General features: G+C 42.0%; 1 protein-coding gene across 1 annotated transcript; it reads left to right on the top strand.

Annotated features, from left to right (window-relative positions):
- Positions 1-1,199: 1,199 nt before the first annotated feature.
- Positions 1,200-14,353, top strand: LOC118342419 (claspin). The gene is made up of 24 exons (XM_035680958.1): positions 1,200-1,556; positions 2,367-2,490; positions 2,911-3,341; positions 3,773-3,925; positions 4,208-4,270; positions 4,372-4,444; positions 4,623-4,725; positions 4,897-5,474; positions 5,591-5,779; positions 5,877-6,040; positions 6,150-6,337; positions 6,653-6,705; positions 6,963-7,156; positions 7,632-8,169; positions 8,504-8,537; positions 8,748-8,871; positions 9,000-9,151; positions 9,310-9,471; positions 9,648-9,769; positions 10,184-10,314; positions 10,536-10,656; positions 11,538-11,617; positions 12,224-12,385; positions 13,724-14,353. Exons 1-24 carry the CDS (start codon positions 1,530-1,532, stop codon positions 13,847-13,849), a joined length of 4,092 nt encoding a protein of 1,363 aa, XP_035536851.1. The 5' UTR covers positions 1,200-1,529; the 3' UTR covers positions 13,850-14,353.
- The last annotated feature ends 192 nt before the right edge of the window (positions 14,354-14,545 follow it).

Below are 14,545 nucleotides of genomic sequence, written 5' to 3'. Positions count from 1 at the left end.
AGAGTAAACTGGGCCATACTCATCATTTGTGGTTGTTTTTGTTGTATCAACACATTCTTGTCCTTATTAGACTGATCCGAGATGGAACGCCCATTATTTGAACCTCTATAATTGCTAAGTATCTCTTATCCACTTAGATTCCTATTCCGCACCATTAGTCATCTATTAAGTGACTCAAAACTTGATCCTATATGCGGATTAGCCGTGGTGCACCAAATATGTAACAACCCAAGTACTGAATGTACACCAAACTGCTCAGTCACCCTCCATGTACCCTCACTTAAGCATCTTTTTATCTGTATGTTCTATTTTAGTAGTACATGCATACGGAACTATATTGTGACATTTCATCTCAAGCGGGGGCGGCGACGACAGCCAACTTCACCACACAGCAGTCAACACGCGCTTGAATCCTCCCTTGAAAGTAAAGCTTTAAGATAAGATAAGATAAGTAAGATAGATAAGAATGCTTTATTTTTCCCCCCCTTAAGGACGAAATTCAGGTCCGACTTAGCAGCAGCAATAGGATCCACAAAGTAGAGAAAGTAAAGTAGAGAACAAAGGATACTCACAATAAGTTGAATAAATTAGATATCTAATATTATTCAATATATTAGAAGAATATATAAAAAAACTATAGAAATTACCAAGTAACAAAAATACCCCCCTAATTTGTTGTTCAAGTAGGATCATGGAGTCCAAAAATCCAGGTATATTGACAGTCCATAATAATGAGAAATTTAAAGATTGAAAAGACGCCTAGATAAGATAGTTGCTCTTTTTTAACACGTCCCACAACACATACGGCGGGCGGCGACACTTGCGCAATCTTACAGCGGCAAGCCAAAAGTGGATACCAAGGACAACGCAAGAGCAGTATAAATGAGGTACAACCATCCTTACTTTGAAATGAACGTATGGAACATAAATACCAATAATATAATAAAAAAAAAACAAAACAAAAAAAAAAAAAAAAAAAAAAAAAAAAAACAAATTTAAAATTGATTACATAGAATAAATAAACACTGTACAAGAGGAAAAAACAGTAAAAAAACCAAAACAGATAACACAATAACATAATACATAATGCATCATAAGGTGGAGCTAATGAGTATCTTTCTTTCTTTCTTTCTTTCTTTCTTCTGCCTCAAACCACCCTCACTTTTGCAAAAAAAAAAAAAAACCCCATAAAAACCCTTAACCCCGCCCGCCTCAACAATCCCGGTATTTAAAATCAGCTCCGGCCAAGCTGTGTCGTCAAACAAGTGGGCGGGTACGAAGCTCTCCGATCGACCAATAGGAAAGCGAGAACGGGGAGATTGACACCTCGGTGACGAAGAACCGGGCCAGCTGTCACGGCGCGCGAAAGCTCAAAAGTAGTATTCGGTGGAAGAGGCGGGAGGAAGAGCAACAACCCGGTTAAACGCGTCCTAAATGTGCGTTAAAACTCACTTTTCTCCGCGCTTACATTCACTTTTCAACTTCTGCGGTTTAACGAAGCGTTGTCTCGGCTGGTTTGATCGACAGAGATGAGCCTGGTCCTTTCTCAACTACAGGTAAACGTTACAAAAAAAATAAAAAATACTCTTTCAGGTGCCATGTTGGCTAGTTTGGACATCTAACGTGGAAATATCAGACGTGATATGTTGTCGCAGTTAGTTATAAGTTACGGGAAAAGACTGACAACAGCACATTTATTCCAGATCGAAGAAATCTGCTCGTTGAAGAAGCGATTTAGCGACTTAGCCACGTAGCTCGCTCGGTTTTTAGGTTGTCGTCTTTGGCCTGCTGCCGCCGATTAAATGCATGTTAGTGAGGCATTTTACCTCGTTGACCCTGTGTTAACTTGTGAAGCGGTGGATTACTCTCGGAAATCAACCACTTTCATGTGTTCTCGTGAATTGTACGTAAAGCAAAGTCAACTATAAGCAGCCGAGAGGAAGCAGTGTCGCCAGCTAACGTTACGTGCTCATTGTTTGCTTTATTGCAAGGCGCCACTCGTATAACAGCACACCCTTTGACCTTTCAGGCTACATTTCCTTTTTACATTTACATCTCCTGAGAGTTTTTGACAAATACACAAGCTGTACTAACTTTGGTATCCTAGAAAAAACCGTGCAAGTGAGTTGTATCAGTCTTTTTAACCATTAAATGAACACCTAGTGCCTTTTTTTTATTTATTTAATTCATGTTTAGTTAAAGTACACAGCACAATAAGTAACCCTGAACTAACATTTGGCAGTGTGGGCTTTAGATTAAGGTTATATCACATTTAATGTCCAACCTCATGTTGTTTTTCCCAGATATCATACTACAGAAAATGCACTTGCTGATGTGTGATTTCTGTTTTCTGTCATTGTACACAGGCAGAGGGGCTCCCAGCTGTGGCCCAAACTGCCACAGAGAGCGATTCAGACAGCGGGATGGGCTCTCCAGCCGAGGACATGGTCACGGAGACCGCTAACGATAAAGAAGAGCTTCCAGCTGAAGGTGAGGGAGACAAGAGAGAGCCACTTTGGCTGTGTAAATGAGTGCACTTGTTCCAATTACGTGATTTGGCATCCCGTGATCCACGATAGTTACCCAAATCTGCCGATGTGAGTCCAGTGTGGAGGGAGAAAAAGGACTACATAATGAAACAGAAAAAGGTGCTTGAAGGACTCGTCTGCTTGTACTCGCAGATTAAAGATGATGATGATCTTTTGCTCCAAGGGAGACTGAGGTTATATCAGTCCTTGAGTAATACTGGAGCAAACAAAAAGAACATAAAGGAATAATAAACAGTATAAACCACAACAACAGAGCCGATTTCAGATAAGATGATTAACAGCTTATCTAATATTCTGCTGCATCACAAAAAAGTCTTAAATGATTTGACGACTGTTTCTAAATTGTTCTTTTTGTTTTCAGATTCTGATGATGATGATGAAGACATCACAGTGCACAGAAAGCCTCATCGTAATGCCATTAGAGACAGTGACAGTGAGGAAGAGGAGGCAGCTGCGGAGAACAGCGTACACATGGCCGAAGCACTGGTCTTATCTGCTTCCAGCGGAGAGGAGATGGAGACCGGAGAGGCAGAAGAGAAGGATGGGAGGAAGAAGAGAGGCTCGCAGAAGAGCAAGAGAATAAGCCGCGCTCCCATTGACAGTGACGACAGTGAGCCTGAGCAAGAGAAATGTGGGGAAATGGAGGAGGAGGAGGAGGTGAGGAAGGAAGCAAAACCGCCAAAGGAAGGGAAGAAGAGAGAGAAGAGTCAGAGGCATCGAGAGAAAAAGGAGAAGCGAAGCAAAGCGGTGGAAAAACTGAAGAAGAAAGGGAGGTCCTCTGAAATGAATGAGGTTAGTGCAGCTTGGCCTTTTTTCATTTAGTGGTCATTTTGTTTTCTCCCTTTATAACTGTGAAGAGTGGTGCATCAAGGTTCCTAAAATGTGGACACATCCATGTCATAGGTTTGGAAATGGCACATAAACCTTGAAAATGTTGTTTCATATCAAGTAAATGTTGCTGTAGATGTATATCTTTTGTTTGTATCCATTAGGAATGATCTTTTATGTAAACAGGGATGTGATAATGTGCATGTAAAATTGCACTGGACACCCAAATCATCAAATTAAGTACTTAACGTCTACACAAAGTCCCAAATGTTAGATATAAAATGAAATGTCAAATGTTAAACTAAGCAGAATCAAGTGATTGTTATAGAATAAGAATCCTTGACGTGATTTATTATATCGTATAGTTAAAGACGGCTTTGTACCCATTTCCTCAGGACACCCCTCTCCCTCGTGGTCTGAATGACAGTGGATGTCCGCTGGGCGACCCAGACCTGTTTGACACCGGTCTGGACGATGAGGAAGAGGAGGAAGAAGAGTCCCTGGAAGCCATCCGTGCTGCTGTCAAGCAAAAGATGAAAAAACACGAGGTACAATAAAGATACCTATTTGCAATTGGAATCCTTAATTCAGTACCTCAACGTTATTTCCTGTGACTAGAGTTGCTAAGTATTTTTTAATCAGAATCAAAACACGCACTGTGTTTATTTGTGAAAGGCTCCTTGCTTGTTGTTATCACTGTCCTCAGCTGATTGATACTGATAATGAATCTGTTAAAGTTAATGACATTTTGTTGAAATATTGTGCTCAAAAGAGTGGCAGAATGTTGTCTAGACAGGCCTTTGGGTAATCAGCATTAAATATTGCTGCAGGATCCTCTCCTGAATGAGGAAGACGAGGAAGATGAAGAGGCACCAGATAAACCCCAGCGTGTGGTATGCAGTGCCAAAATTCTTGACTTTATTCTAAACGCTGTAAAGGTTGTAAACCAAATACCAAAAGTTGGTTTAATTCTCAACATGTGTAATGTTTTCAGGAGAGGAAGGCTGCGCGTGCCAGCAAAGAGGCAATGAAGCAACTCCACAGTGAGTCCCAGAGGCTGATCAGAGGTCAGTTTACAAGAAACACCTTATGTTTATCTGTCTATTGTGGCAGTGTGTTCTGATAATGACTCCTCATTTTGTTCTGCTGATTAAAGATGGTCAAGATTGTGTAGTTTTGGATTATAATTTCATGTCTTCTGTGCCAGTGAGACTCCATATTTGACACGTTCTTCTGTGTTTGTAGAGTCTACACTTGGCCTGCCCTACCACATCCCTGAGCCGAAGACCATCGACCAGTTCTTTAAGAAGAGAGCCAGGCCGGAGGGTCCTGCCATGGCGTTGCTGAAGTAAAGACAAATATAACAGATAACACATGTTTTAGGACAACAGCAAACCACATTTTCCCCAAAAAAACTGACTGCTTTTACATTTATTTGTCACACACACATTCAAAATTCAATCAAAAGTTTCAAGGCTGCCCTAATGAACATAAAACAAATGATCTTTCCTGTCTTCAGATCTACAAAGTATTCAGTCATGATGTTGGAAACACCGTCGGCTCCCACCAACCCACCCAGTGACCCCCTGCAGCCACCCACAGAGCAGGACTCTTCTCCCTCTCTAGACCTGTCGTCCACTCAGATCCAGCCCATACCTCATCCTGCTGCCACCTCGTCCCCGCAGCGGGAGGGCGTCAGTCAGGACGGCGAAGCGACCGCGAGCCTAGATCCCGACCAGGAATCCGGACCGATGCTTTACCTCTCTGAGAGTCTGCAGGAGTCGGTCACAACAGATGGAGTAGTGAGACCTGCTTCTGACTCCGGAGAAGAAACCCCTCCGGCGCCCTTAGAACACAGCCAGACGGCAGTAACGTCGGACTCTGACGCCCTGCTAAAAGAGCCTGTATCTGGGGCTTTGGTGGAGCCAAAGCGCTCAGATCCAGCTGCAGCAGAGCCTTCAGCACAGCAACCCACCAAACCCAAGAAGGACAAACTGGCCATACTGAAGAAGCTTGGACTGGACCCACCACCTGTCGCTAGATTGTGTCCAGATGACGGAGCCTTTGTTCAGCTTGAACCCCCCCAGCTCAACCCGGGTGAGTGATGATTCTCTCAGGATTTAGAAGTTACAAGAATAAGAGATAAGAGTAAGAATGTGTCATAAGTCAAACAACATTTAGGATCCTTGTATTTACCTCTCGTCTTTAACTAGGTGTGGAGGCCCTGAAGGAGCGCTACCTTCGTCACGTCAAGGCGCCGGCACGCCCTCAGGGAGAGCGTACAGTGCAGCTCAGCATAATCCGCAAAGACAGCACGCCGTCTGGTCAGGAAGAGTTGCACACCGAGTCGGTCGCTGTCACTGTTAAAGAGGGAGCAGAGGAGCCTGTGGCAACCAAACCAGGTATGGATACACATCATGAGAACTGTATTTCAGACAGGGAGGCCAGATTGTTGACTTCCTGAAGTGACTGATCTCCTCTGTCCCTCTTTTTTCATAGGAGAGAAGCTGCTGACTCTGAAGCAGCGCCTGCAGCTCGCCATGGCCCAACGGAGACAGGAGGAGAGGGTACGCAAGGCAGAGCTGAATCGCTTAGACAATGAAGAATGTGGGGAGGAGGAAGAGGAGGAGGAAGATATGACAGATGAGTCTGAGGAAGAAGAGGTAAGAGGATGGTTGTTTGTTACTCATTTGGAATAATAAATTGACCGTATACACATTTGTGCTTCTGTCCCTTTTTTGTGCCCACTTCAAGCCCGATCTTCTCTTTTAGGGTGTAGATGAATTACTGGGAGGTGACGATGGTGAGGCAGAGGAGGAGGAGGAGGAGGAAGGCAGTGTTGCACAGAGTATCAGGAGCCCTTCTCCTGTAGCACTGAATGGACCCTCGCCAACTCCTGACCTAGTTAACACAGATGGCACACTCATGCTGTTCCCGGGCAACTCCTGCTCTCGCACCGGGTAAGTGTGTTTGGACTTTTTGGTTGTGTGTTTATTTGTTTTTAACATAGCAACTTTGCGTGACTCATGCACCTTTTTAAATGTTTAATGATAAACCCACTTAAGTTAATTGACAAAATGTGACTATGTGGCCATAAAGTCTCACTTGATCATTACCTGGTTGTTCTGTCTGGAAAAAACAACTTGTAAAATAGATCCAGCTAATATCTGCTTATTAGCAGGTGTGTGCCATTAAAGAGTTTGTTTTTTTTAGTTTTACATTTGTGTGTGTATATGTCAGCAGTATTGCTTCACATTCACTGTTCTCCTTTTTAGTGATGGTGTAAGAAGATCTGGTCCTTCTGGACAGGACAGCAGCAATAAAATGGGTGGGTAGAGAGAAATACCTCATTCAGTTTGTCCATACTTTTTACACAGAATATATATATATATACTGTAGCTATCATCAGCTTGAGAGAAAATGCTTTAAATATAGTGACAACAATTCTGTTTTTCACATCTCATTCCACTTGTAAGTCCTCTATTTGGCATAGCTTATATAGAAGTCTATTTAGCAGGACACTTTGTACTTTTGCAACGTTTCTACATTCTTTTCTGACTCTCATCTCATCATTCTTGTCTCCAGAAGAGGACGACTCTCTGTCCCTGGTGAAGGACAATAGCCACAACAGCAGCTTTGAGCTGGCAGGATCTATGATAACCTCTTACCAGCCCGTCAATCATCAGCGCTCCACTGGAAGAAACATCTCCAACTCATCCATCTTCCGCTCCCCTTCTCCCTGCCTCTTCAGGCCCAGCTTCCTTGGCTCTGCCTCCAAGGTAAGATAAAAGGTTTTTTGGTTTAATACTTAATGCATCAAAGATTACAGGTTTGAATTCTCAGAAATGTGCCCAGGGTTACACAAATGTGTTTCAGTTCAGTGAAATTGATGAGGCAGAAGGGTTGCACTATTTTAGTGTTATTTAATATTATCTGTTTATTGGTTTGCCAAAATACAACCATTATATAAGATATGATGTATACACAGAGATTTTTGCATACAAATATACAGACTCACCTACATATACTCACATTTACATGAAGTAAACAAGAGACCATGCAGGAGTGGTAAGAAGTTAAAAGCTTATACAAAGACCTTGTACAACTCAAGGGAAGATAAAGCGGATTACATTAAATGAAAACAGGGAAGGGCAAGTACGAAAGAAAGGAAAAGAAAATACTTTCAGCGTTTATATATTCCATTTGCTTCCAAAGAAGAGATTTAAAGTTTTCCTCTTCTTTTTACCCCATCAGAGTTCAGGAAAACTCTCTGAGCCCTCTCTCTGCCTCCCTGTTGAGGACTCCCAAGACTTGTACGCACCTCCATCCCCAGGAGCAGATTCAGGGCCCCTTGGTGGAGCACCTTCGGGCCCTGGTCTGGGAGGAGACTCTCAGGGTCGCTTCTCCCTGGAGGACGACACCCATTCCCAGTTACTAGATGCGGACGGCTTCCTTAACGTGGGGCCACGCCCCGGTGCGCCTCGCTCCCACAAGAGACAGTTGATCCTGGACAGCCTGGATGAAAACGCAATGGATGCCAACATGGGGGAGCTGTTGGGGTTGTGTTCGGGTGTTTTCGGGGCAGCGGAGAGCGGCTCGAGTCAGGCAAGAAGCATCGGAGCGACGCAAGAGGACGAGCTGCTCGGGCTGTGCTCTGGAGCGTTTCCACCAACACAGGCAGGAGAGGAGCAGATGGAAACAGACAAGAGTAAGGAGAGAGGACAGGATGAAGAATCTGATAGTACCATGGATCAGCTGCTCGGGCTGTGTTCAGGGAAATTTCCTAGTCCAGGTAAGGGAGTATGCTGTCCGCCTTATTTTCTATGAGAACGCAGTGAAGTGTGTTTTATTTGAAAGCACCTACAATGTAGAAAACCCATTTTGCAGACAGGTTAACACTGAAGACATGTCTGGCTAGTAACTCACTTTTATTTTATTCTCTGAGAAATTAAACAGATAACTTGACAAGAGCCTGAAACCACGAGGAACCTCAAGGACCTATGATTTTCTCACAAAATTAGATTTTTGAAGTTTGAAAAAAATTGAAGCTTATAAGCATCTGTTTTTAATTGATTCTCTTTTAGTTGTACCATATTTAAATTTGTTTCTTTTGTTGCCAATTTTAGGTCATGCTCACACGGCTTCACCCGCACAAGACAGGTACAGTACAAACCCCTGAAATAATCCAAATAGTTCATCAGAAAGATTAGTGTTCTGCAATTGATCTGTAAAAGTTGATAACTTTATAAAACTGCTCTTCTTGTGTCTATGTTATCTTTTTTTTACTTCAGTGATAAAGGATTAAGGGAATATTAATTGCAATATTTATATGCTGTGTAAGATTCTAATAGTTTTTTCTTCTGTATAAAGTAAAAAGAAGCCAGAGGAGGAAGAACAACAACAACAACAAGAGGAAGAGGAAGAGGAGGAGGAGGAGGAGGAGGACGACTGTGAGTTCCGGCTTCTGTCAGATGTGGACAGTCATAGTGAACAGGTAAGATCAGGTCACATGGCTCATTGTCTCTGTTTAACATGACTACAAAAGTCCCACATCATGTGTAAATAACATACTGGGTGTATGTTTTTATGATGCAAATGAACAAGTGAATTGTGGGTGTATAGGAGGACAATGATGAGGATGGTGGAGAGAAGAAGGAGGAGGATGATGGAGAGGAGGACGAGGCAGACGGTGAAGACGAGGACAATGAGGTAGAAGAGGAGGAGATCCAGGGTGTGTTTGCACCACACCGGGTTAAGAAGAAAAAGAAGAAAATGTAAGTGTAGAATAAAAAAACTTTGTTTCCATACCAACATAACTATTCTCACAAACTTCTACTAGTGTTTGACATTATAGGAAAATGGATTTGTCGTTTTGTTTAGATAATCCACGCTGTAGCGCGGGTTTTGATAGTTTCTTGAATCCTGTTCACAGGCGTATGACAGACTACGTGGACTCTGAGGCTGAGCTTTCAGGCAGTGACTTGGGCAGCGACGATGAGGACGCAGACAGAGGCAGCGAATACGAGGAAGAGGAGCTTCTTGAAGAGCTTCCCTCTGATGAAGAGCTGCAGGACCAGGTCAACAAAATCCACATGTGAGTAACAGATCTCAGCATTCATATAGAGCCTGACATGTAAAGAGCTTAAGTCTCAAGATGCACTCGCCCAACCAGTCATTCTCATAAAGATTTGTATATATTTTATGTGTCATGTGGCAACATCTTGTATCTGAAATGTAGTGGATTAAACTGAGATGAAAATGCTCCGACAGGAAGCAGATAATGGATGATGACAAGCGGCGTCTGAGGCTCTACCAGGAGCGTTACCTCGCTGACGGCGACCTTCACTCTGACGGCCCGGGACGAGCTCGCCGCTTCCGTTGGAAAAATATTGGTGAGTTGAGTTAAGGGAGTAAATACTCGTAATACTGTTGACTGGTAATTATTACACAGTAGTTGATAGAACACATAACCCAGATATTATGTTTTCATTAGCTTTAAATTAAAATTATACCATTTTGCTACAAATTTAAATTCAGTACAACTTTTATTTATCCCTGCAAGGACAGTTTGCCACCCGGATCAACAGACAGTCACAAAACTAAACAATCAAAGGCCATAAGCTTCAAAACTCTGTGGAATTGATAATAAATACATAAGAAACTATTACTATTATTTAAAAATAAATCTAAAAAGATTCACTCACATTCACTTTGAGTCCATATAATTGTCTGTTTACATTCTACAAACTTTATTCAAAGTTGCTCCAACAAGCCATTGAGAGTTTCTATTTGAATTCCTCCTCCAGATGACGGTTTCAACATGGACAGGACGGGAGCAGAGGGCGAGGAAGAGGAGGAGGAAGATGATGGCGTGGACCAGTCTGAGGTCCAGAGGAGGAAAGAGAGACTAGAGAGAGAACAGTGGCTCCGAGAACAGGTAGGTCGCACACAGATAATAGCGAGGAGCCTGTTATAAAAATAGTCTCGCTGTTTTGTAAATTTGCAGGCTTAAAAGAGTGTTATTCCTGTAAACATGCAACTAAAAGCTAAATGCTTTTAGTGCATTCAAGACCCATGTGGTTGAGTCATCCCCCCGTCCTCCTCTGCAACGGGGTGTTGTTATTTAGTCTTCATTCCTTTCTCTGTCTCTTCTCACAGTCTGAACAGAACGCCAAGAAAGGGGAAGATTTGGATGCAGATGATGAGAAGATTGCAGAGGAAGACAGTCAATTTATGAAGCTGGCCAAGAAAGTGACTGCCAAGACTCTGCAGAGAAAAGGTCGGTTTGATACGCGGCCTCACAAGAAGAATCCCATGACTTCAAAAAAACACCACAACATGTTTTTTACACTAATAGTCTGTAATGTAGCAAACAAGTAGATGGGATCAAAAAACATTTAAAACACAAATCACCAGACAGGGTTCAGAGTATTGCTTTTCTGGGTAGAAAGTCATACTTTTTTAGTTCCAGTCCTGAGAGGTGACTGTTGAAGAATCTGTAGACAGGGGAAAAGATTTTACTGTCAGTGAACGCAGCTCGACAGTCGTCTAGATTGGAAGTGATGAAGGTGTGACTAAGATTTTTAGCAAAGAGAAACAGTCTAATCTTAGAGTGTCAGTTGCTCAGATATATCCTTTTTGATCTACTTAGCGCTGTCAGTTGAGAATGCTGTTGGTAACTTCACCTGATGTGCCACAGAGCTTTGGAGATAAAGCAGAGCTACACACACACACCCACACACATAAACACACTCTGACTGCACCGAAACACTGGCATGTGTCCCGGCAAACTAAACTAAACCGGACACAGAGCCGAAAGCGCTGCCAATACTTTCATTGCTAAATGGCAAGTTGCTTTAGAGCGTTCATTTCCCGCCAGTTGTAGCATTCTTGGGTTCCCGGAAAAAGAAATGTGACTAAAACTAAAGTGGCTTCATGTAATATTCATGACATGACAAAGTGAGCTCTACGACAGGATGTTAGTCAGATTTAAAGGCCTGTTTAACTGTTTGCACTGCTGTACCTTTCAGAATAAAGGTAGCAGTAAAATCTAGTAGTGTATTCATTTATTTTTTTATCTTTTCCAAGTCAAAATATTGGGAGACTGGTTTATTAGACTTGGATTATTTCACTATCTAACTTTCCAAATGTTCACACCAGAGCCCCCTGTGGCACCGCAACCAGAGAAGAAGACCTCATCAGCTCTTAATCCCTTCCAGAGACCCTCGCAGCCCTTACAGGTACATCACTGTCACTGGTACTGAACATCCCTAATTAAGTTTAAAATGGTGAATATTAGTTTAATTTGCTACCTATTTATTCTTCCGTTTCATTTTGTTTATATCATTATCAGGTTAAGTTTCATTACAGTTGAAAACGGTTTATAAAAAACACATACAGAAGGTATTCCTTGTAAAACCTTCTGTTGTTGTAAAAACAGGTAGCATTTGACTATAAAATGGCATTACTTCCAGCTCTTATGCTTAGAATATACCTCACTGTTCTCCGACCAAGTATTAAGTCTTTTTTCAGTAGGATTATAACTTGATTGCATGTGTTAGATGGAATATCTATTCATATTGTAACATTACAAGCAGCCTGATTCTGTAAACGAGAGTTTTGTATAAGAGTAACAGTCACTTTGGCAGACAGACAGCCATCTAGTGGGTTAGTGGCTTTTAGAGGACCAGGCCAGTGGAGAATAAAGATCTGTTTTCTACCTTGGACTGACTAAAACAGAGCCAGAATGGTGCAGAATGAGAGCAGTTCTCAACAAAGTGCATCACATATTCTCTGTGAACTGCGTAAGGTAAATCTGAGATTTATGTTTTATTGATTTCTTCCAGGTGAGGAGAGGGTCACTACTGAGTCAGCCTCACTCCGTCCTCCAGAAGTTGGCTTCGATCTCAGAGGGGAATCCTCTGGCGCCCAGAAACAGCCGAGGATTCCTGTTTCAAACTCTGTCTCCTGAGAAGGACAACTCGACCGCAGACGCTCCCCAGAAACAGGTGAGCGAGAGGAATCTTACTAAACAAATGTTCTCATGTTACTGCACTTGTACAAGCCGAGACAGACGGAGCTTGATGGCGTCCCAACAAAAGCATTTAGGCTTCACGTTGCACCTATGCAGAGATGTGTTAAGCTGAATATACAAAATAACATTGCTACACTAAGGGGGCTTGGTCAAAGTCATATTTCCCCCTAAAATGTTGGTATTGGCTTATCACATAACAGTCCAGGTATAACTGTCATTCTGTCCATAGAGCAGCTAATGTAGTATACCACAGGAAATTGCATTCATGTAAATGTGAATGTGAATCCCCAATATCCTGGATTCAAATGCTAGACAGAGAAGTTACTATTTAAATCTTGACCTTCCAAAAGTTTGCCAAAGCTTCGAAGAAGTACTAATGCAATATAATACAAGTCTCAGGTGTGTTTCCATGGCAATAATGGCAAAAAAATCGCACTGCAAATGTTCATCTTTGGGTCATTAAGTAGCTCACACTGACCTACCTCACCTCACGTAGGTAAATGGTAACCAGTTAATGAGCGAGCACTGCTTATATGCACTGCGTGTAACAGGGCTCTGGTTTGCTCATATGTGGGTCTCAAGAATGATGTTTGTTTTTTTGTTTTTTGATTCAATAAATGTTTCAAAATGGGTGAAAAGAGGGAAATGATCTCATGTTGCAGATTTAGTCAAACTGACCCCACGAGTGCATGAACACAATTAGGCAACGAGCAGCAAAATAACTGCACTGATGTGGGAACCTCAGGGTGCTTCTGACTTAACTTCCTTAACTTAACCTTCTCATCTGCTCTATCAGACATATCTTGTATTAGTTCAGAGGATATTCTATTCTAAAAATCAGTAATATTTTTGATAGGAAAGCCATATTGGCAGCTAAGGGTCAGTCGGATCTTTTTGACTTCCCCGTCCTGACTGGTTCTGTCTCTTTGGCAAGATCTCACTGTTCTAAAATAAGCACAAAAACAAAATACTTTCCAAAGACTTTTGGAAGAGTACTCAGTGTGATAGTCATGTGAGTGTGATGGGTGAATGTATCGATCTTGATGTCTTCTGAATTTGAGACACTAGGTGGAGCCAAAGCCCACTGCTCCTATTAAATACTACTATGTGTTGCTTGGCAGTTTTTTCTTAGCATCTTTTATCACCATCACCATTAGTATTAATTTAACTACAAAACACTCTTATTCATGTATTATTACATGATAAATCAGTGCCTGTAGTCATTTTGTCAGTGTTCATCAAGGTTTCATTGTTTTACACAAGAGTCTCTGTTCTTAAATAGCTTTTAACTCTGGATGCGTTTGACCCTCAGATGATGAAGAAGAGGGGGGCAGTGGGAGCCGTGAACCCAGCAGCGAAGAGGGTCTGCAGGGAGAACAAACCTGCAGGACAGATTAAAGGCCCCCAGAGGAGCATCTTCAACTTCCTGGATCACTGAGTTCGCAACGCACTAACTGAATGATAATCATAGACAGGCTGGGAAGCAAAAACTGATAAAGGCCAGAACTGACCAGCAACATCCAGTATTTCATAAGGAGGCGGTAGAATTATGGGTATGTGCCAAGCTGGCTGGTCGACGTCCTCCCCTCTGTCTCCCTTTATGGAACACAAATACAGATGCTTGTATGCGTGTTTGCATGTTTACATTGCCTTTAAAATGGCAAACTAACGAGCACCAGTGAGGCGTCTCTTTGATGCTTTAGATTTTCACACATTTGCTGTTCACTAATTCAGCTCGTGTGTCTAAATTTTAAATCTGTTCCACCGTCAAACATTCGTCTGACATCTTTACTTGACTTAATTGGGCCTGTAACAGATGTCCGTTCAAAATGTTTTATCATGTAAATAGGATTTATTAGATTTTTAGTGGATAGGGACATTTTGTATGACAATTTAAATGTATTTGTTTTACATTGTAAATAAAAGTGTATTTTAAGAAGTTCCTCTTGTCGGACTAGATGTGAGTTGTTGGTTACGCTTCAGGTATGCTGTGTGTTCAGTGTGTTAAAGGATCCTCTGATTTTTCCTCAACAGGTTCATACTTATCCTCAAATATTTAATACATTTGGTAAAAAAATATCCACTAAATACCTGCAAGACATTCCCATTAACCTTTTCTGTGTTTAATGCTAAT

The sequence above is a fragment of the Morone saxatilis genome, unplaced genomic scaffold (genome assembly GCF_004916995.1).
Source record: "Morone saxatilis isolate NCDOM2014 unplaced genomic scaffold, NCSU_SB_2.0 Contig9, whole genome shotgun sequence".
Taxonomy (NCBI): Eukaryota; Metazoa; Chordata; class Actinopteri; family Moronidae; genus Morone; species Morone saxatilis.
The sequence above is the reverse complement of the archived record's forward strand: the minus strand, read 5'-3'. Positions and strand labels throughout refer to the sequence as shown.